This window comes from Aedes aegypti, chromosome 2 (genome assembly GCF_002204515.2).
Source record: "Aedes aegypti strain LVP_AGWG chromosome 2, AaegL5.0 Primary Assembly, whole genome shotgun sequence".
Classification (NCBI taxonomy): domain Eukaryota; kingdom Metazoa; phylum Arthropoda; class Insecta; order Diptera; family Culicidae; genus Aedes; species Aedes aegypti.
The window spans coordinates 36,298,985-36,324,860 of record NC_035108.1 but is presented as its reverse complement, the minus strand read 5'-3'; the positions used below and the strand labels follow the sequence as shown (position 1 = coordinate 36,324,860).

The following is a 25,876-nucleotide window of genomic DNA, read 5'->3' as shown; positions in this document are numbered from 1 at the left end:
GCCCAAAATTTTATGGCTCATAAGGTAATCTAGAATGCCGTGAAAAGTGTACTGCGATGTGTCAAACTTGGGTACCTTTTGCACTACCGAGGGACCAAATGCAGTACTAGAAGTAGTACCCAATCTGAGCCCGAGTGCGACGGACCTGGCTTTGCCTTATGGAAACTAAAATTTGAAAACAAAAAATGTTTTCGCTACGACCTGGAATCGAATCAAGGACCTATCGATCGTCAGGCCCGTGCGTACACCACACGCCTATCGACGCGTTGATGTGAGGTGATGCTAAAACGATACAAAAAGCGTTCTTATTGCAATAATCGTTCCACCTTTCATGAGGCAAAATGTATGAATTCCGATAGTCTAGTTCACAGCGTGGAAAGATTATCTCTAGGACTTCTCTTCATTTTTATACATCTACAGTCAGTGATAAAAGTTAAATACTGTTGTTCCATACAAAATGCCTAAGTTTTGGGATCTGTCTCTCAGCTTTTGGTAGTCCGATGTGGCTGAAATTTGAATGATCGAACTACAGAGCCCCAAACTTAGGCATTTTGTATAAAAAAAAAATCATTTGGTTATCAACTTTTTCCATCAGTAGTTCCATTACTGGAACCCGTTGAAAGGTGCAATTTTTTTTGCAAGAACTTAATTATTTATATGCTTTTCTGATCAGGTCAGAAAAAGCTGAAACTTGGCAAATCGACAAATCTATAAATAATATACGTAGATATTGATAAGAACAGTGAACAGTCTTTTCTAATACAGACGCCTCTCCACATCTCGATATCGTAGGGACCATCGAGATAGGGAGAGATCGAGACATAGAACAAATTTTAAACGAATACTAGATTGAAAATCACTCCGTTGCCAGGAAAATAAAAAACAAACAGATGTCATTTCGTCTTCGCATATTGGTTTGAATCTCCAAAATCTAGTCTAGTAACCTTTGATAATGGGCATATCGACATACGGAGAGAAAATTGAGAACGAAAATCACATCGAGATAGGGAGATATCGAGATAAGGAGGATATCGAGATATGGAAAGTGAAAATGTATGCAGAATGAAGGGACCGAAAAAAATCATCGACATAGGGAGAGATATCGAGATGTAGAACATCGAGATGTGGAGAGTCGACTGTATTTTCAAATATTTATTTTATTTGGTTGCATCTAAATTGCAAATATCAGAAGGTCAAAAAAGCATGCAAACCACTTATACTTTGAAACAAATTCTTTTATTTTAATTCTGTTAGTTTCAAAATGTATCACATCAGTAAGGTCACAGCTTTATTGAAGAATGGTTGAGAGTATGCTCGCAATGTAGTTTTTGTTTACAAAATTCAGCTAAATATGGTTAAAACTATGTTGATTCAACATTGTTCCGTTCGATTTAGTTATTATTACAGCAAGAAAGATTTTCACTGCGGATCACTGAACGATTGAATATAATTGTCCCATTTACCTAGAAAAATGCAAGATGCGACAGAACAGTGTACCAGATGAGGAAGTTTATTATGTCGCGCACAACATGCATAGCTCTACATTAGCCATTCCGTGACAAACGGTTGGAACGCGTGCCTCTATCAATCAGCGCTAGCTTTTCCTCCCCACATAATCAGATATAGCGATGGTATTGTCATCACCTATTCCTCACCACAAGTCATCACTTGTCTGCACGGTGATGAGAATCCGCTGACGAAACGTGTCCTAGCGAATGGAAATGCTCTATAAACAGCAATCAATGCAACGATCGCTTCTGTTTCTGTTTTTTTTCTACCCACAATGGCTGGACTCTGAACAAAAAGGTGGCCAAAACCACCAATTATTATTTTTAGATTTTTATATAAGTTCTTTCAAAATATACCCAATACATAATATTTTAGATCCTTCATTGAAATTGCACTAAAAGTCGAATTTATTCTTCTTAAAAAAATGTGTGCATAACTCAACAATAGTAAGTTTCTAGTTTTTATTTGAAACAAAAAAAAAAATACCTAAATTTTGACGAAATGGTTCATACTAAATTCAGGTGTAATATATTTGTACACATTTAGATCAGACACAAACCTAATTTGTGTTTCTTAAAAAAATTCTTCCTAATAAAACCACGGTACAAAAGTTTTACGTATTTTGTGAATATTTCCTTCTGAAACAATAAAGACGCCAAGTAGTATGTTAAGACTAGATATTTCCTAAAGCTTTAAAGATTAAAGCTTCAATGCTAGTTTTGGCTAAACTTTCCTCTTTTTCCGACCATTGTGCAACGCTCCACCCAGCAAACCATAAGGATGATGAGTTGGCATGAATGAAAGTCACCGGACGTGGCTCGGGATGCTTTCATGGATGCTTCGCTTTGTCACAGAGAACAGATGTTCTGAAGTATTTACGAAACAATATTGCGCTGAATTTCTGCTTAGCATTTGTATGTTTTAATGTATTGTTCAACAAGTTTATCATTGATATGTCAACGTTTTACCTTTTCTTACATACTTAATTTCTTAACTGTTGTGTCCGTATTCTATGATTGTGGTGTGTCGCCATTATTGCATTTGTGTTGTGTTTTTCTCTGGTTTTCTAAAAGAATGTTCGTGCCTCATCTCATAGGTTTCAGTGTCCTACGTGACTTACAGTGAAAATCACTGTTCAGTTCCTTTGAATACCCCATTTAGCTACATTGGAAATAAACCAGTACACACCCGGAAAAAGGTGGCGCAATTTATCTCTTTTATTTTCCTTGACATGCCTCAACAATGTTCCCACCAACAATTGATTTTTTTGTTTGTTTTATCTCGCAGAGTCTTACCTACAATGGTTTTCCTCATTATACTATATTGTTAAGATTTTGAAAACGTTTTTTTTTTGCGAAAATAAAGCTTTGTTTATGCGCTAGTTTTTCAACTTCTCAATGCAATTATTTGAATGATTATGACTATCCTTACAGAAGATTCAAGCCATACATAATTTGAATGATAGTCCGGCCTTAAATCACTCAAAATTTCTTTTTGCTACAACTTTTGTACATGAAGAATGTAGAAGACATCTTAATTATGGGTTTTTGGCGAAATAATCTGAAATTGGTCCCACAGCACAGCATATTATGGACAAGAAAAATACCTTTTTTTTCTTGAAAATAGAATTGCCGAAACATTAGGCTCGTCATTTTTTTTATAAGAATGTTCAATTCAAAGATATAAACGAATCACTCCTTAGTTTGAATTGAGTAGAAAGCGAAGAGCTTTCGAGGAGAAAGCGAGGAGCTTGACGAGCTTGATCAAAAATATGTATACCATCAGTGCACCAGATTCCGCCCATTTAAGGGAAGTTATGTGTTCAAATGTTTATTATAAAATAACTATTGAGTCGATCATTACAATTTTTATGTCACAATATAATCAATTACAAAACAAAATGAATTTGAAAAACTTTCATAAAAATATATTTAATTGCATTTGTTACTGTATCTATGTGTTCCTATTTTTGCTCATGTTATAAGAACATACTGAATCTGTAGGCTGTATACTGAAATCAACATTTTTTCAAAATATTTGTTAGATTTTAGGTTTGAGCGCTAATTGGAACATATCAAAATACCTACTGATCCAATAGCCGTTCACAAGGTTCTGTGGTTCTAATATGAAGAGTTTTTTTTAAACAAACGCAAATAATGTCGGACGGCTTTATTTTCGGCTTTATAACCGCGCAAAAATGATTGTATTTTAACACGAAAACAGTACATTTTTATTAGTGAGCGTCAATACGGTAATGAGCGGCTACTGGTTTTACAAATTCCCTACGACTATATTTCAACGTATTCTGTGGTTTATGATATTTCAAAGTTTGGACATCTCATTCGGCTGATTCGACGTAAAACTAGATCGTTCAACAATAGGCAACTTACCGTAGTTGTAAATACTAATAAGCATTTTTACAAAAGTTTTCAAACACTTTTAAAAAATATGCTTAGAATATTCAGAAAAATAAAAACAAATTCAATATACAGTCAGTGACATAAGTAATCAAATGCTGTTTTCCCATACAAAATGCCCCAGTTTGGGGTGCTGTATCTCAGCTTCTGGTAGTCCGAATTGGCTGAAATTTAGATGACGAACTACAAATAACTTGAAATTTTGCCTGTAAGGAAATTATTACATTGCAGTCATTTTACATAGAGTTTCAGAGGGTTGTTCAAAGACAAAAGTTAGTAACCGAGAGACTTTTCAATTTAATGTGAAAACGGTAAGTCGTGGAAAGTTGGTATGTTCTGGAAATTTGTGTGACTTCTGAAATTGAACAACTTTGTGGAACGGACCAACTTTCCACGACTTACCGTTTTTGAATTAAATTACAAAGTCCCTCGGTTACTTACTTTTGTCTTTGAACAACCGTCTGAAACTCTATGTAAAATGACTGCAATGTAATAATTTCCTTACAGGCAAATCTTCAAGTTATTTGTAGTTCGTCATCCAAATTCCAGCCATTTCGGCCAGAAGCTGAGATACAGCACCCCAAACTGGGGCAATTTGTATGGAAAAACAGCATTTGGTTACTAGCTTATGTCACTGACTGTATATAGTGTTGTGTGACAGTATTTTACGATATTTTCTCTAAAAATATAAAGCTGACAACATTTGCATTTTTAAATTGATTTTGATTACAGAAATACTTAAAGAACTGCCTTGGGCAAAACGAATTTGATATTGAAATTACGGTTTTGATTTGTGCTTAGCATATGTCGTGAAGCTAGTGCTACTATAGGAACAGCAATTAGAAATAGTACTACTATAGGCACATGTATTCCTATAGTGGCGATAAAAAAACATGTACAAAGATACAAGTTTTCGTAGTTTTCATGTTTTTTTTCACAAAACTTAGATAAAAAGCTTCAGATGATGTGAAAATAATGCCGCTGGCTTTATTTTTCGATTTCATACGAATTTTTGTACTAAGCTATGCAACTTTTGATACATCGACGCTACAGCTCGTGTTACATATGGACAAAATGGTCAAATTTTGGGAGCGAATTGTAAGTGACTCACCCACAAAAGTGAATCGACTCTTTTGATCGATTCAGTGATCCATTGAAAAAAATTCTAATGAAAAATTCATTGAGATTTGGGAACGAAAAATATGATAGTTTTGAAATGGTCAACTACTTATACATGTCTGGTGTAGTACTTAAGTATGATACGTCCAATTCAAAATTCCCTCGTATATATTTTAGGTTACCTTTCAAAAATTGCAGTGTTAGAAATACATGACTGTTGAGAAAAGATCCGTGATTCTTTCACTCATTTTCAAGAGTCAGCTCTTTTGAATGATCCGTGAGTTCTCTAATTCGTGCACACAACATGGGTGTCACCTTTTTTCATATTTTTTGGCACATTGATATGGATTACGGAAAGGAAAATCATCGTACAGCTGGTGAAAGTTTTGGAGATTTTCTTTTATTGTTGTTGCAATTTGAATTTTACCAGTCACAAAACCATGTTGAAAATCTGAGGGCAAGGATTTTTGAAATGTTATGTCGAAAACAGAATAGTTAGTTAACTCATGGTACAATAATTATAAATCATATACTCAAACTTCAATAACATTTGAAAGGTGCAACTAAAGCTAAGGCAAAATATACAGGACATTGATTTTTCCAAGTTTAGTTCGTCACAGTCCTTACTTCTCTGTTAGATTTGTGGTTTTGAAAATTTTAAGAATGACTCCGATTTATCTTCACCTTAACCTTTCGGTCGTTGCGCGAATTTTTGTAACGCGAGTAGTCGCGCGTTGTACTTTGTACAACACCCTTGGTTTTGCGAATATCCCAGGAGTCTTCGGCAAAGTTATTCAGTCTTGAGCTATCATTATTTTAGCCAAGAAATTCGGGATTTTGCCACTAGGCGGCGCTAGTTAGTATGAAACTTTTGTATCGCAGATCTCAGGATCCTGACCACTTAGAAAGATGGCGTCTTCGGCAAAGTTGCTCGGTAACTTATGGACTACCATTGTTCAAGCTAGTTGATTCAAAATTTTGCCACCAGGCGGCGCTAGTGAGCATAAAACATTTGTTTCGCAAATATCTCAGGAGCCTGATCACTTAGAAAGATGGCGTCTTCGGCAGAGTTGTTCAGTAGATCAAATTATTTCTTAGTTCAATCCTTAAAGTTCGAGATTTTGTAAAATAATGATAGTTCCTGAGCTTCTGAACAACTTTGCTGAAGGTGCCTGTCTAAAAAGTCAAGATCCTGCAGTATCCGCAAAACATAAATTTTATGCTCACTAGCGCCGCCTGGTGGCAAAATTTCCTATTTCTTGCCTCAAATAATGATAGTCCTTGAGCTATTGAACTACTTTGTCGTAGACACTATCTCTCTAAGTGGTCAGGCTTCTGAGATATCTGCAAACAAAAGTTTCATGCACACTAGCGCCGCCTTGTGGCAAAATGTTGTATCAACTAGCTCGAACAATTATAGTCCTTAACTTACTAAACAACTTTGCCCAAGACGCCATCCTTCTGAATGATCAGGATCCTGAAATATTTGCAAAACAAAAGTAAAACATCCATGCCCACTAGTGCCACCTAGCGGTCAAATTCCGAATTAAATGCGGTACCATCAGATAGCGCTTCACCTCCAGAAAAACTTTACTAAAGACCCCAAGTTTTTATATTATCTGAATTTTGAGATATACCGATTTAAAACCGTGGTTTACTCGAACCGTATATAGTGCGTTAATTATTATGCGACTTTCTTGTACATTTGTTGATTTTACCGCGTTAAAAAGGGTGGTACTGTAAATAAATACCGTCGAGTATTGTTCTTAAGAAGATTCTTGAGGAATACATTTTGGTTTGGTGTCGATAGATATCTTTGTTGCAAAATGATAGCATATAAATCACATATACATTTTATCAATTTAAATGGAAATTTCTTGCTATCGTGAAATAGAATGCTATGTTGTTAGTATCTGTAGCTGAGAGTCATCCTAAGCCATGCTGAAGGTGTCTGGGTTAGATTCCCGGTCGGTACAGGATCTTTTCGTGATGGAAATTTCCTCGATTCCAAGGCATAGAGTACAATCGTAACTGCCCCACTAGACACGAATGCGAAAATGGCAACTTTGTCAAAGAAAGCGCTCAGTTAATAACTGTAGAAGTGCTCATAAGAACACTACTGAGAAGCAGGCTTTGTTCCAGTCAGGACGTAATGTCAAGAAGAAGAAGAAGCTGAGAGTCATACATCTTTCTGATTGGAAACAAAAGTCATAAGGAAGAAGATAAATGACACTCAATTCAGTGCCAACAATGCCCTCGAGGTAATCGTCTACTCAAATCAAAGCAAAATAACTCGACCAATTAGAGCCTAACCGATTCATCACGCACTTTTGGCCAATCTCCTTCTCGAACTTTCATATATCCTCAAAATCAATCGCACTCTTCTCGAGAAGCATCAAGTCAAACGAAAATTGTTTTCCTTTCCTCGGAAATGAAGGCATTTGCCCGGCAGCACCAGAAGTAGCTGTAACAGAGCAGCAGACGGATTCCATGTCAAATCGGTCAGTCACAGAACTCGACCATCTTCGATTTGGATTAAATTTTGCACATGATTTTGGTAGGTAGAATAAGTGTTTTTCATAGAAAAAATGATCATTTTAACTCAAGTGTAACGTTTGAAAATGGCCTATAAATTATTGCATGCAACTTATTTGAAAAATTCTAACCCCGAAACTGTTAATTTTAGAGAAATAGTTTCTATGAAGAAGTTGTAGTGAACCGTTTGGACTGTAAGAAAACAATATACACTGAAAAAATATTTTATTTATTTTCATAGAAAAATCAAAAATAAAACTTAAATTTTAAATTACACATTAATCTCATTTTAAATATTTTTTAAATTTTCACCATACAATCTTGATAGTAAAAAGATGTTAAGGACAAAGTTTCATGATGGAGAAATTTTTAATAAAAATGTTTTGCTAAGAACAACAACAACAAGAGTAAACACCATATTTCTTTCCACTTAGGCGTCGTCCACAAATTACGTAACGCTCTAGGGGGAGGGGAGGAGTAGGCTCAAGCGTTACGGCTCATACATTTTTTTAATTTTTCATACAAAAAGCGTTACGGAGGGTGGGAGGTGGTCAACAATTTGCAATTTTAGCGTTACGTAATAAATGGATGCCGCCTTACTTATTTTCCTTGATGGAGAATCACGAATATCTAATGAAAATGGCCCATTTTAACATTTAATTCGAAAATGGTTACTTCTAGAGAAATTATTCATATAATCATTATGGCTTAGAATCATTTCAAGATGCTTACTGTATCATCAAAACGTATTTATTTTGACAAAAAATTAAAATTTTAAAATTTAGAATTTTTCAAATAAGTTCCATACAAACATTTATAGGCCATTTCCAAAAGTTACACTTGAGTCAAAATGATCAGTTTTTCTATGGAAAACACTTATTCTACCATACCAAAAACATGTGCGAAATTCACTCCAAATCGAAGACTATCGAGCACGATTTTTATTTTTTTCGACTCATTCTGGATGGAATTCGTCAGCACCGATCGGTGAGCTTCGACGTTGCTGGATGCTTCAATTTCCTGAGTGCCATTTTCCCCGTCCATCCAACGATGACAAAAAGCAAAACACGTGTTACTGTTGAATTCCGTACTAAGAAATTCAAAGCGAATAGTAAATATTGTGCTACTATTCGTCCCCGGCATTCGGCGTCTGGCGTCGCTATGGTGGTGTTCCGGAACAGAGCAGGATATCGAAAGATTTGCGGAACGAAACAGGGTAATCTCGACGAGAAGTCCCATAAACGATGAAACAAAGACGCTCCAGGAAGAAGATGCAATCACGTAATGCAATGATGAGGAAATCACGATGAAACAACATACACTATACCAGAGGAGGCTGAAAAAGATGAAATGTGTCATCAGTTCAGCAACGTTTCAGTGGCACTCGTCTATATTAGTAGTTGTGAAGCTGTAAAACGTATTTCAAATTTCGTGGAAATCAGACGTAATCGTGCATTTGAAGTGGTTAATCAGCACTTGCTGAAATTCAAATTGACATTCATTGACAGAAAGACCACACAGGAATCAGAAGAAGTTCCTCGACGAATCCAACCAGAAATTAGGATATTCCTTTGAGTACGTCTTTATATATTTTTCCATAGTTTTCATACACTTTCCTTCAAGTTTTACTTATTCACAAAATAATCAAGTAATATTCACAGATTTCTTCTAAGACAAACAATCAGGATACCTTCGAGTTTTTTTTGGATTAGGAGTTTTCTCGACTACCCCGAGCATAGAGTATCTTCGTACCAGATATACAAAGTGTGAATGCTCATAGAACACTGATAGAAAAGACTTGTATCTGTTGGGACGTAATGCCAATAAATAGTTGTTTTAAGCCGCCTGAAACTACCTCAAAGATTTCTTTATAGATTACTTCAGTAATTTCTCTCAGACATTGGTCTACGAACTTCTAAGTCCTCCGGGAATTCAACCAATCATTTTCTCTAGTGTTTCCTTCAAAGTTTTAGTTTATTAATTCATATGAAAATTGGCTGAACACATATTCTCACTATCTATTGAATTTTAACCATCGGGCTGTCGCGCTGTTGTACTTTGTACAACAGACAATTTATATGCTATCATTTTGCAACAAGGATATCTATCGACATCAACCCAAAATGTATTCCTCAAGAATAGTCTTATGAGCAATACTCAACAGTTTTTATTGACAGTATATCCCTTTATAATGCGGTAAAATCAACAAATGTACATAAGTCGCATATAATGGACGCACTGTATAAGGTTCAAGCAGACTACAATTTGAAACTGATAAATCTCAAAACTCAAATAATTTGGAAACATGCGGTGTTCATTAAAGTTGTTCTGGAGGTTCTGATAACAACCTTATTCAATTTGGAATTTGACCGCTAGGTGACACTGGTGTGCATGAAACCTTTACCACAGACAAACAGACGTAACAGCTAGAACAATTATCAATTTGAAACATAGTCACGTGAACATTTATGCCCAATGCTAAAAATACTTAATTTGGCCAATCGCGAACTAGATGGCGATAGTGAGCAATCGTCAAACTCGAACAAAAGCGATGCGAGCGCCGCAAGTGGCCCGTCGGCCAACTACCAAATATTATAATTGGGCGCTATTCTGCTGTGCGATGAAAATATTTAGAGTGTTACGTCTGTTTGTCTGTGCTTTTACTTTTGTTTTGCAGATATCTCAGGAGCCTGTCCATTTTAAAATATGGTGTTTTTGACAAAATTGTTCAGTAACTCAAGGGCTATCATTGTTCGAGCAAATTGATTCAAATTTTGCCACCAGTCGGCGCTAGTGAGTATGAGACTTGTCTTTTGCAGATATCTCAGGAACCTGACCACTTAGAAAGATGGCATCTTGGGCAAAGTTATTCAGTAGCACAAGGACTATCATTATTCTAGTAAGAGATTCGAGATTTTGCCACTACTACTGAGCTACTGAACAACTCTGCCAAAGACGCGATATTTCTTAATGATCGGGCTGCTGAGATATTTGATAAATTAATGTTTCATGCACATTGGTGTTACCTGGTGGCAATACTTTGAATCAAATAGCTCGGTCAATGATTGCCTTTGACTTATTAAGAGGAAAATAATTATAATCGTTTTTCAATTTTTCTACACCGCCCAAAATCGAAGAATGATTGAAGCTTGAGCCTTCAACAACTTTGCCAAAGACGAAATCTTTCGAAGTGGTCAGGCTACTTAGATATCTGAAAAACAATAATTTCATGCTCACCAGCACTACCTGGTGGCAAAATTTTGAATCAACGGCCTCTAAAAATGATAGTCCTTGAGCTACTGATCAAATATGCCAAAGACGTCATCTTTTTAAAGTTCCTGAGTTATCCGCAAAACAGTTTCATGCCTGGTGGCAAGAAATCATATTTTATGGCTCAAACAATGATAGCCTTTGAGCTACTGAACAGCTTTGTAGGAGGCGGCATCCTTCTAAGTTGTCAGGATCTTAGATATCCGCACCATTCTGTGCAATGACGCATTCTACTCTCGGGCTGGCCTCATGTTAGAGTTCTCTTGAACTTCTTTTGGACGTTCACGTGCACTTCGCTACTCTATGACGACTCGCTCTCCGCTGCTGCTTTTCGAGCTCTCCTGGTTGACCAGTTGATTGCTGAGGCCGGACCAGCGATCCCGGTTGGAGGATGAGTTTCGGTTCACTGGCGCCCCGACGATCTACTCAACTGGTCTCGAGGTGGACGTAGTCTACTCCGAAGCTGGCCGGCTAGATGGCGAGGTCGGTCGTGCGATTCCGGTGAATGGAATCTTCCGGTTGAAAGGCGCCCCGATGGTCATTTGCGATAGACTCAGACTTGACATTGGTCGGCCAAGGTCGGTTCTGCAATTCCGGTTGGAAGATGACTTCCGGTTTGCAGGCGTCCAGACAACTTATTACCGATACTACGCTACGCCCGCTCTACTTGATCTAGTCCCCGACGGTGGATCTAGCCTACCCCGATCGTGGCCCGGAGCTCTCTGATCTTCACGCCATCTCCTTTGCAGCGACGACATAATCAGCGTTATCTCTCTGTTCACCGCTTGCTATGTGCTTTCATGCTGGCACATGTTCTGTACGATGTTGTCCGGATTCAGGACGCTTGCAGTTTCTGACATCATCTCACTTCGTATGTCCCTGAATTGAGGGCAGTCGAATATAACATGATCCATGGTGTGGAGACTCTGCGTGTCCGAATCAGTGCAGATATTTCTGGAAGCATCCGTGGCCTGACAAAAACTTGATCAGGAAGAAGACTTCTCCATGTTTTCTGATCGTCCACACCGACACGTTAGGAATGAGCCTGCAGGTTCACTTTTGTTTCTCCAAGTTATTCCACTCCTGCTGCCACTTAGCCATTGTATCCAGTCTGATGGTATTCCTCACATTCCTTGTGTCCCTTTGCTGTAGCATGCTATGTCTTCAGCCAGAGTAATGCAGATGTGGATCATTCCGTTGATAACGCACACTGCCTCCAGCGATACAGTGTGGTAGGCACTGTCGGAACGTACCTGCCCAGCTTCTCTCGATTGTGTCTCAACGCAGCAGCCCAAGCCGGGACGCCAGAAGGTGCCTCGTACTGACCGTCGAATAGCATCCACCGTCGAAGTCTTTTTACGCAATCCGAACTGCCTTTTCGACAATCCGTTCTCGCCTTCCGTGTAGATTGTTCTGCCTGTCGAGGATGACCTTCTCCAGAAGTTTGCCAAGAGTATGCAGCAAGCATAGCGGTCTATATGAAGCAGGATCTCCTGGCGGTTTTCCCGGTTTTGGCAGTTACGCCAGCTTCTGCACCTTCCATCTGTCTGGGAAGCAGCCTTCCGCTAGACACTTCTGCAACGCTGTCCTGAATATGTCTGGGAACGCCAAGATTGCTGCCCTTAGCGCTACAATAGGGATACCATCTGGTCCGGGAGCTTTGTTCAGCTTCAATCCTTTCGCAACTGTTATCAGCGCGGCGTTAGACACTTGTATACCGGCATTTTCTTCATCTACGTCAGCGTATGGTATGGGCGGCCACGCGGTTGGAGCACTGTTCACTATCGCCTTCAGTTTGTCGGGACACATTTCAGCTGGGGTAACTGGGCCATTGATCTTCGTATATCGTGTGGCAGGTACGATGATACTCTATGCCCAGGGAAGCCAAGGAAGTTTCCATTACGAAAAGATCCTGGACAGACCGGAAATCGAACCCAGACACCTTAAGCATGGCTTTGATTTGTAACGGCGGACTCTAACCACTCGGCTAAGGAAGGCCCCATGCTAGTTGCAATATGTTCTTGGTAAACTTTTCAATCATTTTGAAATTAAAATATGACAATTGAGGGACTTAGGTTAAATCCCTAATGAATCCGAGAGAATTGCCTGAAGAAATTTGTGAAATCGATGAAGAACCCTTTATTTTATGTAATACATGTATCCAGTGGCGCAACCAAGGGGGGGTTTTGGGGGTCAAAACCCCCTCCAGAGCCGAAAAATTTTGAATTGCTAAATATTCTTGTGAAATTCAGCACTACACATCTTACAACTACAAAGCAATATCTTATTTTAATTCGTTTGAATAATGTGAATGTTAGTAATTTTCAGTTATATACTTTTGAGTTGTGTGGTTTTATTCTTAAACTCTTTGTGGAGTTTGATAAAAACCAAAATTAACTGGTAAATACTACTATAACATGCTTATAAATAACAAAAATTTCTAACCTTTTTAAATCAAACTGAAAGCGTTGTGCCAATGATTGGAACATACGAATTCCTTGATTTATATAAAAAGGAGAAAAACATATCAGCGAATGCTATTGAAGTACTTATCTGCCGGTGGATGCATTTCGGTTCCGTAACAAATTTCAAACAATTTTGAGATGGATGTGGATCATGAATTACGTTCAATTTATTGGGTAAACCATACAAATCGGGGGTTCGTTCGAAAGAAGTTGGAAAAATGTGCCCATTAAAAATATGAACGCATTGGCGTCCCACTGCAATAGTAAATCAATATGCTTTTTTACAAAGTCATCCAAAAACAAAGTTTAATGTTCGTATTAAAAATCTAAGGTATCACAAATCACATATTTGGTCATAAAATCTTCACAATGAAAGCAGAACTGATTTTAACTGATTGTTAAAAATCTCCAAAACATAATTAAAGCGCAAGATAGAAGAAGAGCGGTGGAATGGTATCGCACTTATGTATTGTAATTTTTCTATATTAATTTTACAATCCAAATAAATCCATTCCTAAAATGTCTTTTGAAATTTGTAAAACCCCCCCTAGAATTAAAACCTGGTTGCGCTACTGCATGTATCAATTCATAGAATAATCCCAGAAGGAATGCTTGGAAAGAAATACAGACACATTTTCGAAACTAATACCAACGATCTGGGGATTTCTTAAAAAGCCCAAAACAGCATTCCTGGAGAAATTACTTGGATAGCATGAAAAAAACTAATTCAGACGATTTACTAGTAGAATCCCTGGAATATTTTTTTGGGGAATCTCTGCCTAGAGCAATGCTTGGATATATTCTTAGTAAAAATTCCTGCGATAATATATGAAGTTTATGATAGATTTGCTCAGAATGATATGAACGCGCTCAGTAAGAGTTCCAAAAGCAAAAGTAGTGAAAATTCTGGAATAATCTTTTAAAAAATTCTTGGACTTTGAATTCATCCTCTAAAAAGTTTTTTTTTGTTATTCTCAGATTGCATTTTATCAAGATTTCCAGAGAATATTTTCAGAAAAGATATTTTTTGGATGGATTTTATGGAGTTATTCAGCACCATAAAATCCTTCAAGCGAGAGAGCATAAAGAGCAATTTGAGTAGGTATATCTTGAGGAATTACTGTCCGAAGAAAAAAAACAGAGAACATTTCACAAGGAATAGAAAAAAAACATATTTAAGTCAATAATCGAAAATATGATAATTAAACCGGAATCGTAAGTGTGATTCCTAAACAAGTTTTAATAGGGAACGCGTGAACGAATTTTTAAAAAATATGCAGGAAGACCCCTGAAAATGTCGTTTTAAATTTGTCTTAGAGGTATCGCTATACTTTGATAGAATTCCTAGAACATGTCATGGAAAAAATCCTTGTGTTTTAAACAAAGTTCTGACAGGAATACATAGATGGATTTATTGTAGTGTCTCTCAACACCCTTAATTTGTGTTTTTTTGTATAAATTTCATAGAAATCCTCAAAAGAATAAATAGATGGAAGCCTGGTGAAATTTTCAGAACCATTTCCAAGAAATACCTTGAGGCAAAGGGTATAGAAATTATTTTGATGCTCTTTTATAAATGTATTATAAACAGCAAAATTTATTATGTGGCTCACAACGAACTTGTTAGAAGCTTCTCCTCGAAGTTCGGAAGCAGTTCACTGCGAAACCCCTATTGAACTGCAAAGCAGCTTAAGATGCTGCTTGGAACGTCCTTGTAACTTCGAAGTTTCCGAAAGTTTCGTTCGGTACCTTGTGTAGCTCAGAATTCCGCATGAGCATACTTCATCCATTTGAGCAGCGAGAAGGATCCACTCGGAACTAATGTGAACTTTTAGAAACATTATGTAGTGTTTTATCGTGGAAAGCCAAACTTTTTGTTACTTGACTAGTTTAGAACGGGTTTGGCTACCAAATTTTCGCTAAAGTTGACCCAATCGATTTGTAGGAGATGTATGGATTGAATTTACTGAGCAAGAAGCAAGTTTGAGCTGATTTGTTTGTAAAACGATATTGATCGATATTAAATGTTTACATATAAATTACTTCAAGTGTTACAGGTGTTGCGTCTAGTACTTTTGTGAACATTTCCCTCAGGTTTTAAATGTGCGCAAAAAACAAAAAGAAATTCGTCATATGCGAACATTCTTGACTAGACCTGGGAACGTGCCTATATTCTCTAGATGCGAAGTTAAACGTCTCACTAAGTTTACAATAAGATCAACCTAGATCTTAGAACTAATGTTCACATAATAAAAAACGATCTTGTTGGTTTTGTTTTGGTGTATTACATAGCTACAAGGGGTTTTCAACTGAATTGATTACTTGTCACTTCCATTAAAATTTCACTGATTACTCAATGATTATTAAGATTACTTGTGGTTAATATGATTACTACTGATTACTGGTGATTATACTTGATGATTACTTTATCTGTTTTATTACATGCTTGATAAATAATACTTTAATTGGCTTGTTTAGGGGTATCCAGTTTCTGGAAATCACTGGAATCACCCCTCGGCAAATTTTACATCGGGACGAACTGTCACTATGTAAATTGAAATGTCATTGAGTCGACGGATTCAAATCTTTTTAATCATTTATGATATCAACATTAAAATATGTGCTCTTTTGATTAAGCTACAAAAAACAGTGAATTTTTCTTCGCTAAACTGCCCAATTACCAACTAATTACTGAAGATTACTTACAATTACTCGTGATTACTTACAATTACTCGTGATTACTTATGATTTTTTATAGATTATTCATTGATATCAGTAATATCCATGTTTATCGATGGATTACTATTGATATATTCACGATTAAATCAACTCTTCCTCACTATATATTACGTATATCGAGTTAGAGAACCATAGTAACAGCTTTTTTCATGACTACCTCGAAGGTCCCTTGGATGGCAGTTGCACTGGTTTTGTGTTCTGTAGCTCGATACTTCCATCGATGATCCTCTCAATATAAAGTTATGGAGAGTTGACTATATTTTGATTACTTTGATTATCTTGCATACTTACGATTACGTGAAGATCACATGATTATTTTGCAAAATTGATCATAATAATGGATTACCTACTTTTCACATTGCTTTCAATTGATTATTTTATGATTACCTAAAAATTAACTACTGATTACTTGATTATTAAAAAAATAATGTAATCACTGATTACTTGTCACTCAAATATTAGTTGGAAACTCTGCATTTCATGCCTGTTAATTTACAGTATCGTTCAAATGTATGTTCATTTATTCCTCTCTACAGTTGTATTTGATGTAGGTGATTATGAAAGATATTTAATTTACTACGAAAGAGATATTTTCAATGCACTCAAGTATAGATTTCAACACGGATTTGTATTTTGATTTACATATATGGTATTTGATTTTTGATATATGGGTTTAGAAATTAAGTTTGAAACATTTCTTATACATTGATACGTATCATTAGAATTTGTCACGAAATTGAACATCTAGACAATCTTCGGGGAACATTTCACTACAGACATTTCCCTTCCTTGCCAATAACTGTCCTCGCACACTGTCCCTCATCGACGACGTGTGATGAATCCAGAAGCACCGGTGAGAATCTGACGCTGTCCTAATTATTGTAATGCACTTCAACATCTGATCAATCTCAACCCCGGAAAGTCCAATTAATCAACAATGTTTCGCTGCTTTTTTTTCTTCCCTTTTCTCACCAAATTAGATGATATCCCCATCCAAGGCCCCACCAAGGAGGAGAACGGCCAGCTGAGCAGTATTAACGAGGAAAGTGAAAGCGGTGGCGACGGGCCCAAATCCGGGCCCGGTAAGGTGAAAGACTCCAAAACCCACAAGGTGCTGGTGAACTTCATGAAGCTGAAAGAAAAGGACAAAGACAAGGACGACAGCGGCGGGGGTGGAATGGGTGGCGGTGGGGGTAATAAGAAATCTTCCGGAGGTATGAAGGAGAAGCTGGCCGGTAAGCAATCGCTCCAGATGCAACAGCAGACCAGTGCCGAGTTGATCGAAGCGGAACGGGCCAGCCCCCAGACGGTGGCCAAGCGGAAGAGCAATAGTATTGATATTATCAACAGTATGCCGTCGACGGGGGTTTTGGGAGGAGGTGGAAGCGGAGGGGAGCTGATTGTGGGTGTGGTGAAACAATCGGTGCCATTGTCGAACGGAGGTGTCATGATGGGGGCGGACGATAAGGATGGGCTGGATGGGGTGGACCGGAACGGTAGTGGCGGTGGAGGGGCGAACCCCCTCGAGGTGGGAGAATCGTTCGACTCGGGCAACGAGATGAGCCTCAACAACAACATCAACAATAACAACAACCTGGACAAGTCTGCGTTGGACATGAAAAACCACGGCAGTATACAAGTTAGTCAAGTTTAAGATTCATCAACTGGAAATGTGTTACTTTAGTTATGTTAGAGTCGTTTACGTTATTTAACTTTTGCGTTATTTTTTACGATTTATTTTTATATTCGGTACAATCATTTGCGGTATTAGGTTGGTGTATGTTCGCTAGTATGAGTTTGATTATGTTGATTTTAGGTAATAGAGAGACCTTTCCCTACTATACGAAAGCTTTTGGACTGGTAGATTCAGTTATTTAGATAATATTCACGACAAGCTGACTTTTTCCATAATTCCCAATCTTTTCTTATCTGCTAGAGAAATACCATTCTGAATCTTGGAACAATTACCATTTGGCTGTTTTTGTTGATATGGCTAGAAATTAATTCAAAAACTCTATTTAGTGTTTCCCAACCTTTTCGGAGCCGTGGCCCAACCATTTCTTAGACCACTAAAGTTGGACGTTTTGTTCTTCTACCGAATCTCTCAGAATAATTGATGTGCAGGCGTTCCTACAAATCACGTATGTAATTCACCGCAGAGCATAATGACGAACACATCAATGCAAGAATTCTCATCAACTGGGCGATCTCCCCCTAATCACTTAAAGCGGCAGGGGGTGTTTCCGTTTCCTCCCAGCTGTCGCATAATTTTGATTTGCTGCAATCCTTTGCGTAGGCGTTGCGGAATCCACGCTCCGTGGCAATAAACGTGATACCATGTGTATTTAAACGTGTGTTCATGCAAAGGAATGGAAATTATCGGGGGCGTTCGCCGGCTTTGGAGTGGGTATGTCTGGTTCAAGTATTAGCGGTTTGGTTGATGATCTATTTTCATCTGCACTGATATGTCTATATTCAACTATACTAGCTGTTTACGCAACGACGGATGTGGTTGTTAATATTTATCCAGGATATACAAGCGTAATGGAATGACTGGTGATCAGGCAATGATAATCGGATTTTAGAAATTCGGCTCACACCACAAGTTTGCTACGCTGAAAGCTACTGTTAATCTGTTGAAAACTAGTTTGATCCGTACCCTCTTCTCAATATGGACGTAAAATACTCGTCTAATGTAGGGAAACGCTTCACCGAGACTCATTTTTTGAATATTGTGACACCCCGAAGAATTATTCATCACTACTACAGAAAGTTTTGCTTACCAAGAAGAACCTCATAGAAACATTTGCCGGCAGTGGCCAAATTTCGATAAGACTCTACCACATATTTCAAAAGAAAAAAGCTTGAAAGATTTCCCGTGAACCTGGGGAGAAATCTCGAAATCACGAATCGGCAACGGTAATGGTCTTTCGCGGTAGCTCGGTATACAATCTCGACTGCTCGCGGTTACCTGATGCGGTAGTGATTCTTAAGGTGAAAATGTTCCCACAGCATAGCTACCGCACGTGACGCGTGTCTCCAGGACCGGAATCGACTTTCCCAGCATTTTCCCGCTATCTAGAATCCGTATAAATGGCGGCAATCGCATCCGCTGTTCGGTACCAGGAAAGTACTTAGCATACATTATTGCATTGTGATACATTGTTACCGAGCTGTGAACGTTTTATTTTTTCGAGCTAACTTTTGATTCGATTGGTTCCGATAATTCCTTCTGCGAGTTTTCCGCAATAGGCGATTAATAGAAGGGATGCATACAAAGCGGTGTCTGGGTTAATAATCAAGAATTATACACTGCTGTTTCATCAATCTAGGGCTGCTAAATCAATTGCTGTTTTCAAAATATCAAAGTACGTCTAGTTTTTGAGATATTGGCTGTTGAAAATGCATTATTTATCTTTCTTCTTCTTCTTGACATCACGTCCTCACTAGGACAGAGCCCGCTTCTCAGCTTAGTGTTCTTATGAGCACTTCCACAGTTATTTACTAAGAGCTTTCTTTGCCAAAGTTTCGCAGTCGCATATCGTGTGGCAGGTACGATGATACTCTATGCCCAGGAAAGACAAGGAAATTTCCATTACGAAAAGATCCTGGACCGACCGGGAATCGAACCCAGACACCTTTAGCATGGCTTTGCTTTGTAGCCGCGGACTCTAACTACTCGGCTAAGGAAGGCCCCCGATTCTGTCGTATGCCGCTTTAAAATCAATAAACAGGTGATGTGTAGGGACCTGATATTCCCGGCATTTTTGGAGGATTTACCGTGCTGTAAAGATCTGGTCCGTCGTCGAGAGGCCGATCACGAAACCGGCTTGATAACTTCTCACGAACTCATTTGTTATCGGTGATAGACGACGGAAGATGATCTAGGATAATACTTTGTAGGCGGCATTTAGAATAGTGATCGTTCGATAGTTCTCACATTCGAGCTTGTCGCCCTTTTTGTAGATAGGGCATATAACCCCTTGCTTTCACTCCTCCGGTAGCTGTTCAGTCTCCCAGATTCTGACTATGAGCTGATGCAGACAAGCGACTAACTTCTCCGGGCCCATCTTAATGAGTTCCGCTCCGATACCATCCTTCCCAGCTGCCTTGTTATTCTTGAGCGGTTGAACGGCATCCTTAACTTCCCTCAAAGTGTCCAACATTCCGACGTAGTCATTTCTTTCCGCTGCCCTGAACCTCCGTGCCTGCACTCTCAGTGCCATTTAAGTGTTCGTCGTAGTGCTGCTTCCACCTTTTGATCACCTCGCGCACAAAGCCCCTGCGGGATGCGCTGAGTTTCGACGTAGGACTACGTCTTTCTTCTCTACACAGGAGTGAAATTGAAATTTCAAATCCAAGAGCGATACGTTGGCATGAAATATTTTGAACGTTTGTAACTTTTTGCGGGCTTAACGAAATTCCTTGATTAGCACCTCAATCGAAAGACTAGACATCAAAGGCTCATGTCGCTTACTTACTGAATCTCATATACCTGTCTAAATAGTTTAATAACTGTTTTAAAAGGGAACGTTGATTTCAAGCAAATCTATAAAGAGGGGTGCTAAAGAAAAGTTGACGTCATTTGCTTTTCAATCTCCGCTTGGATCGCGTCTCAGCAGGCAACAGATCGTGCTTCTCAGGCACAGACATCGATAGCGAAGAACCCCATCGTTTGTCTTGCTTCGCTCAAATCAAACTGACCGTCGACCGACCGAGACAAGATGTCGTCCGAAGCCAAAGCTATTACCGCTGCCGCCACCAAGAAGAAGAAGAAGAGGAAGCAGTCCACAGATGAATGAGACGGTTGTTTCCGCCATCGCAGCCCTAAACGAACGGAACGGGTCCTCCCTGCAGGTGGTCGAGAAATACATCGGTGGAAACTACAACTGCGATGTCGGCAAGATTGGCAAAAGTGAATCCTGGGAAACTGTGGCTGTGGCTGGCATCCCAGAAGAATGAGGAGGAAAATAAGGCAGTTCCTAAGCAAAACCTCACCAAGTTTCAAAGACCGCTGCGATGAAGAAGCCGACAGTCAAGAAAATCGCCGACTCAAAGAAGCCCACATGCAAAGATGTAAACCGTACGGATTCCGACTCGGCGGAACGCCCAAAAGAGTACTTCTCAGGACTGCTAAAAATCTCGTTTACTTTCTAGGGAAGAGTTATTTGCTGTCTCTAATCCGTCACAACATTGACGATTGATTCGCCCATTCGCTTTTCAACTGTGACAGCATCGAAGCTAAGAAAGCCATCGGCCCTTTTCAGGGCTATCAAATGTGTGGAAAGAGTTAAAAGAATAATATTTCCGACTTTATTGCACCTTATATTCCTAAATTAAACTCACAGCTTCATACAAAATTTCATTTGTCATCAATAATTGGTGACACGACAATTTGAGACTGTATTCGCGGACTCTGCTGGACGGGGTGAATGCTCAGTGTGCTCACAACGATTGTAAAATAGAGTGGCATTTCTAACAGCATCTTTGATTTTCCATATTTCATTTGACCACTTCGATTACGAATATGATCACATGTAACTAAATTGCAACATATTTAGACTACTTATGAAAATAAATCCTCTTTGAACAATTTTCATCATTTTGGCACCGATGGATCAGAAATTTACCTTCATAATAAAGAAAACTAATGATTATCAATAGCTCGTATTCAATATTTAGTTAATTTCAACCTTTCCAACAATTCATGTTCGACCAATTTCTCACGCATTAGCATTCTCCGCAAGTTTCAAGTAATTCTAAGCCCAACACATTATTGGCACATACCCATTTTCCAGATTGGTCAATCAGAAAGCGAAGAGCACAAAAGGGAGGAGCATTCTAAGCTTATAAAACATGCTTCCTTCGTCGGATTCAGTTTCATTCCATTTCCACTTTCGAGCTGGTAAGAGCTCCTCCGAACTTGCGCAGCGATGAGTACCTCGTAGCTAGAAGCCTGCTGAGCTGTTATTCTTCAAACTGCCAATCCAGCGTCTGGTTTGTGAAATCGCTCAAGATTTCTAGGTTGACCGACCCGTGCTTCCAGATTTCGACTCGTGAAATCGGTAGTGCAGTCAAGAAACATGCCCGCTAGGCACCAATACCAGAGCCCTCTGAGTGGCTGATCCGAGGAGCTGCTTATCGAGCGTCGGGCTTGTGAAATCGCTCAAGATTTCAAGATTGAGCTACGTTTCCAGATTTCGACTTTTAAGCCCTGTGATCCGCTAACCTGTTGCTGTTGTGCACCCATGAAATATTCAGCTCGTTTGTCGTATAAGTAGAGAACTTGTTCAGATATACACTTTCGTTGGCGATTCTCCGTTTAACCATGGCAATCAATTGATAACATCCCGTACTGCTATTCAACTGTGACAGTATCCAAGCTCAATCGGCTCTTTTTTAGGGCCAGCAAACGTTCATAAAAGGGTTTATTGAATAATATTTCCTGATTTATCTATCATGATCTAAATTCCCGGTATTGTACTACAACTTGATTTGGTTTACATAATTTACCCCACATAATCTCATGAAAGCGCCATCGGACCGTAATAACATAATAGTGCTTAGCATTGTATGGCATTTCTAACAGCGTCGTTGATTTATCATATAATGGGGGAACACTTCTTAAATTCTCGAGTACGGAAATTAGAAAATGTATCAAAATTGCGACAGATTTTAAATACTGCTCACTAAACTGTTTCTTGAAACGTTGCAATGAGCATCTATTGATCTGAAATTCTAGAAATAGTTTAAATAAAGATATCTAATGCAAATATACAAAGTATACAAATCAGAGCGTTCTAATCAACGCTTGTATTGGGCTTCGAATCCCGATTTACATAACTTTTACGCACATGGATCAGAACATTCGTGATTTTCATTTATTGTCAACTATTAAAACAATGTTGATATTTTTACTGTCAATCCGAACGCGCCTGTGATTTTTCCAAGATATGTAAATTCCTAACCAAGACATCAACTTCATATACCTTGTCCCAGATTGGTCGATCAGAAGAAGGCGAAGAATACGAAAAGGAGGAGCATCGTATGCTATTCAAATTGTGTAAAACATACTACCTTAGACTGATTCGGTTCATTTCATTTACACTTTCGAGCTAGTTAGAGCTCCTCGTAATAAACGCAGCATCGATACAGTCAAGATACAATCTGCCTCATGATCGGCTGATCCGAGTAGCTGGCAATTTTCGGGTATGTGGAATCGCTCAAGATTGAGCTACGATTCCAGATTTCGATATAATCCCTGTGGTTGTAGTGCGCCATCTACTCCACAAGTTATTCAGCTGGCTCGATATATAAGCAGGGAATTTGCTCAAATTTGCACTTGCGTTGCGTTGGTTTTAAGCTTTTGTCATGTTTTCAGAAAATCTTTTTTGACCACGGAAGCCAACTGCCGGAGCGTACCACGAATACTAAAGTGGCGAGGTAATAGTTTAACCCTCTAATACTCAAATTTTTATTTTCGATCTTAATATCATTTTTAGCTATCTAAAATCGTTCTAAACACGTTTTGGGCAATGATTTATTTATACTTGCAAATCTATGAATTTTGGTTTTTGATTTTTATAATTTTTATTTTTGAACATCCCCATCCTTTTTCATTTTTTCCTGAAGCCTCTCCTAGTTACTGATTTTTGGCAATAATAAAAATTCGAGTTTTTACGGTACTTGAAAAAAAATTGAATATTTTTCTGGTAATATTTTTATTTTCCGTGTAATCAATGGAAAAACAGGTTTGAAATTATTTTAATGCCACAAAGCTCTTCTCCTGATATAGGTTGATGGTAGAAAAATATAAAAGGTACGACTTTTTACATTACACGTTTAATGAACCGCAGGCATTTGTAAGTTGTATAAGAATACAATTTTTCAAACAATTTTCAAAAATACAAAAAAGTTTCAAAAGTCATAAAAAACTTTCTCATATACGTGTTATGAGTCAAGGTTTAAGCCAAAAAAAAAAAAATATTTTAATTTCCGAGCTACAAAAAAATACACAAAATTCCAAAGTGTACCCCGTCTAAAGGCGGGGTTGGGTATTAGAGGGTTAAACGAGTTAGAAAAGTACAAGTAGAATCGGTACTCTTATTTCTACCGTTCAGAAATGAACATTTTGATATTCTGGATGGTACAAAGTTTCTTCAGCTGTATGAAATAAATGAAACGGACATCTTGAGGAAACGGAAGGAATATGATCGCTATCTCCATTGGGTGCAGATTGTCGAGGATTGTCGTACTTGTGAGAACGGAGAGCACGAGAATGCTGCCACCAACAAGCATGACGAGTTTGTTCGAACGATTTCCATGATTCCAAACGATGATGACATCGAATATTTGCCGACAGGAGCGCTAAACGCAGTCATCAGTAAGCGCATCAACGTCATATCAAAAGAGGATTACTGCGCTGTGGTACGGGCTACCAATGTGGAGCAGCGTGACTTGATCTTGCATGCAATAGATGGACTACATAGTTATGGCGAGATCAATAAGCCATTGCAGAATTTCTTCACGGGTCCTGCAGGATGCGGCAAAACTTTCACGCTGCGAATCCTGATGGAGATAATCAACCGCTTCAGTCAGGCTCACAACGCTCAGAAGAACGCGTAAGTCGCATGTGCTCTGATAGGAAAGGCAGCTGTTGCTATTGGATGAACAACAGTGCACTGTGCTTTACGGATCACAATGTCAAGATAAAAGAAATCGAAGCATATTTTTGAAATGCCTCAGATGTACCGGAATGCTTTTTCATTTATAAGACGAGGACAGCAAGATAGGAGGGGAAGTGCTGAATACTATACACACGCGTCTGCAAGATATTACCGGAAATTATGACGAACCGTTCGGTGGAATCACCATTATTTTCTGCGGTGACTTACGGCAACTATCCAAGAGCCGTTTACAAGCCAACAGGAAACTCTTTCCATGGTGCTTTTCTTTGGCAAGTGCTTAATTTCTTCCCGCTTGTCAAAGCTATGATGCAGTCCTATGTTGAATATTGCAGTATACTTACAAAGATTGTCAACTGCCAGAAAAAGACTGCTGATGAAACTAAATTGATCGAGAGTCGATTCCGTACTGGGAATGTGCCAGACGCAATAAGACTGTACCATCGGAACGTGGATGTCGAGCAGTACAATACTGATGCGCTAACTTATCAGGATACACTGGAGTGTACCGCCGATGACGTATTTGCGGGATATAGGGATGCTGCTCAGTTGGCAAGTTCTCGCATCAAGCTCTACATGATGAGCCGAAGATGAGATGAAACCGGTGGATTACCGTACTTGCTACGACTGTCCGTTGGCATGCCATACATCATAACTACCAACGTTGATGTTGAAGATGGCGTAGTGAATAGTGCAATCGGTGAGCTGAAGTACATTGCAAAGGATGAAGACGACTGCATCGTGAAAATTTGGTTCAAATTTGAGAATGAGGTGATTGGTGCTGCATTGAGAATCAAATCGAGGCCAGCTGTTTGCTCGAGACCCGGTATTATGCAGACCGATTGGACACCCATCTCAAAACGATCGGCTAGTATCATACTGAGCGGCATAATCAAATGCATCAAATGCAGAACTGATCGAAGTTGTGTCCATAGTAGTCCTACGTCAACCTCGCGTTAATATAACAAACATTACCCACCCCAATTTTCGACAAAACTTTCGACTCCATTTCTTCGCATTCTGTCTCCTCCAGGCGGCGCTTTTTCTTCTGGAACAGACGGGTCTGATAATGTTCTCGCATGCGACGTTAATGGCTGCTTTTATTGTACTCCAGCAGTCCTCGGGAAGAGTTTCGGCG

General features: G+C 38.7%; 1 protein-coding gene across 1 annotated transcript in view; it reads left to right on the top strand.

Annotated features, from left to right (window-relative positions):
- Positions 1-18,892, top strand: part of LOC5569889 (hyccin) — a 109,193-nt gene extending 90,301 nt beyond the window's left edge. Inside the window, exon 7 of the mRNA XM_021840547.1 lies at positions 17,035-18,892. Coding sequence (XP_021696239.1) covers positions 17,035-17,708 — 674 coding nt within the window. The 3' untranslated portion in view covers positions 17,709-18,892. The remainder of the gene's footprint in view (positions 1-17,034) is intronic.
- Positions 18,893-25,876: the final 6,984 nt, after the last annotated feature.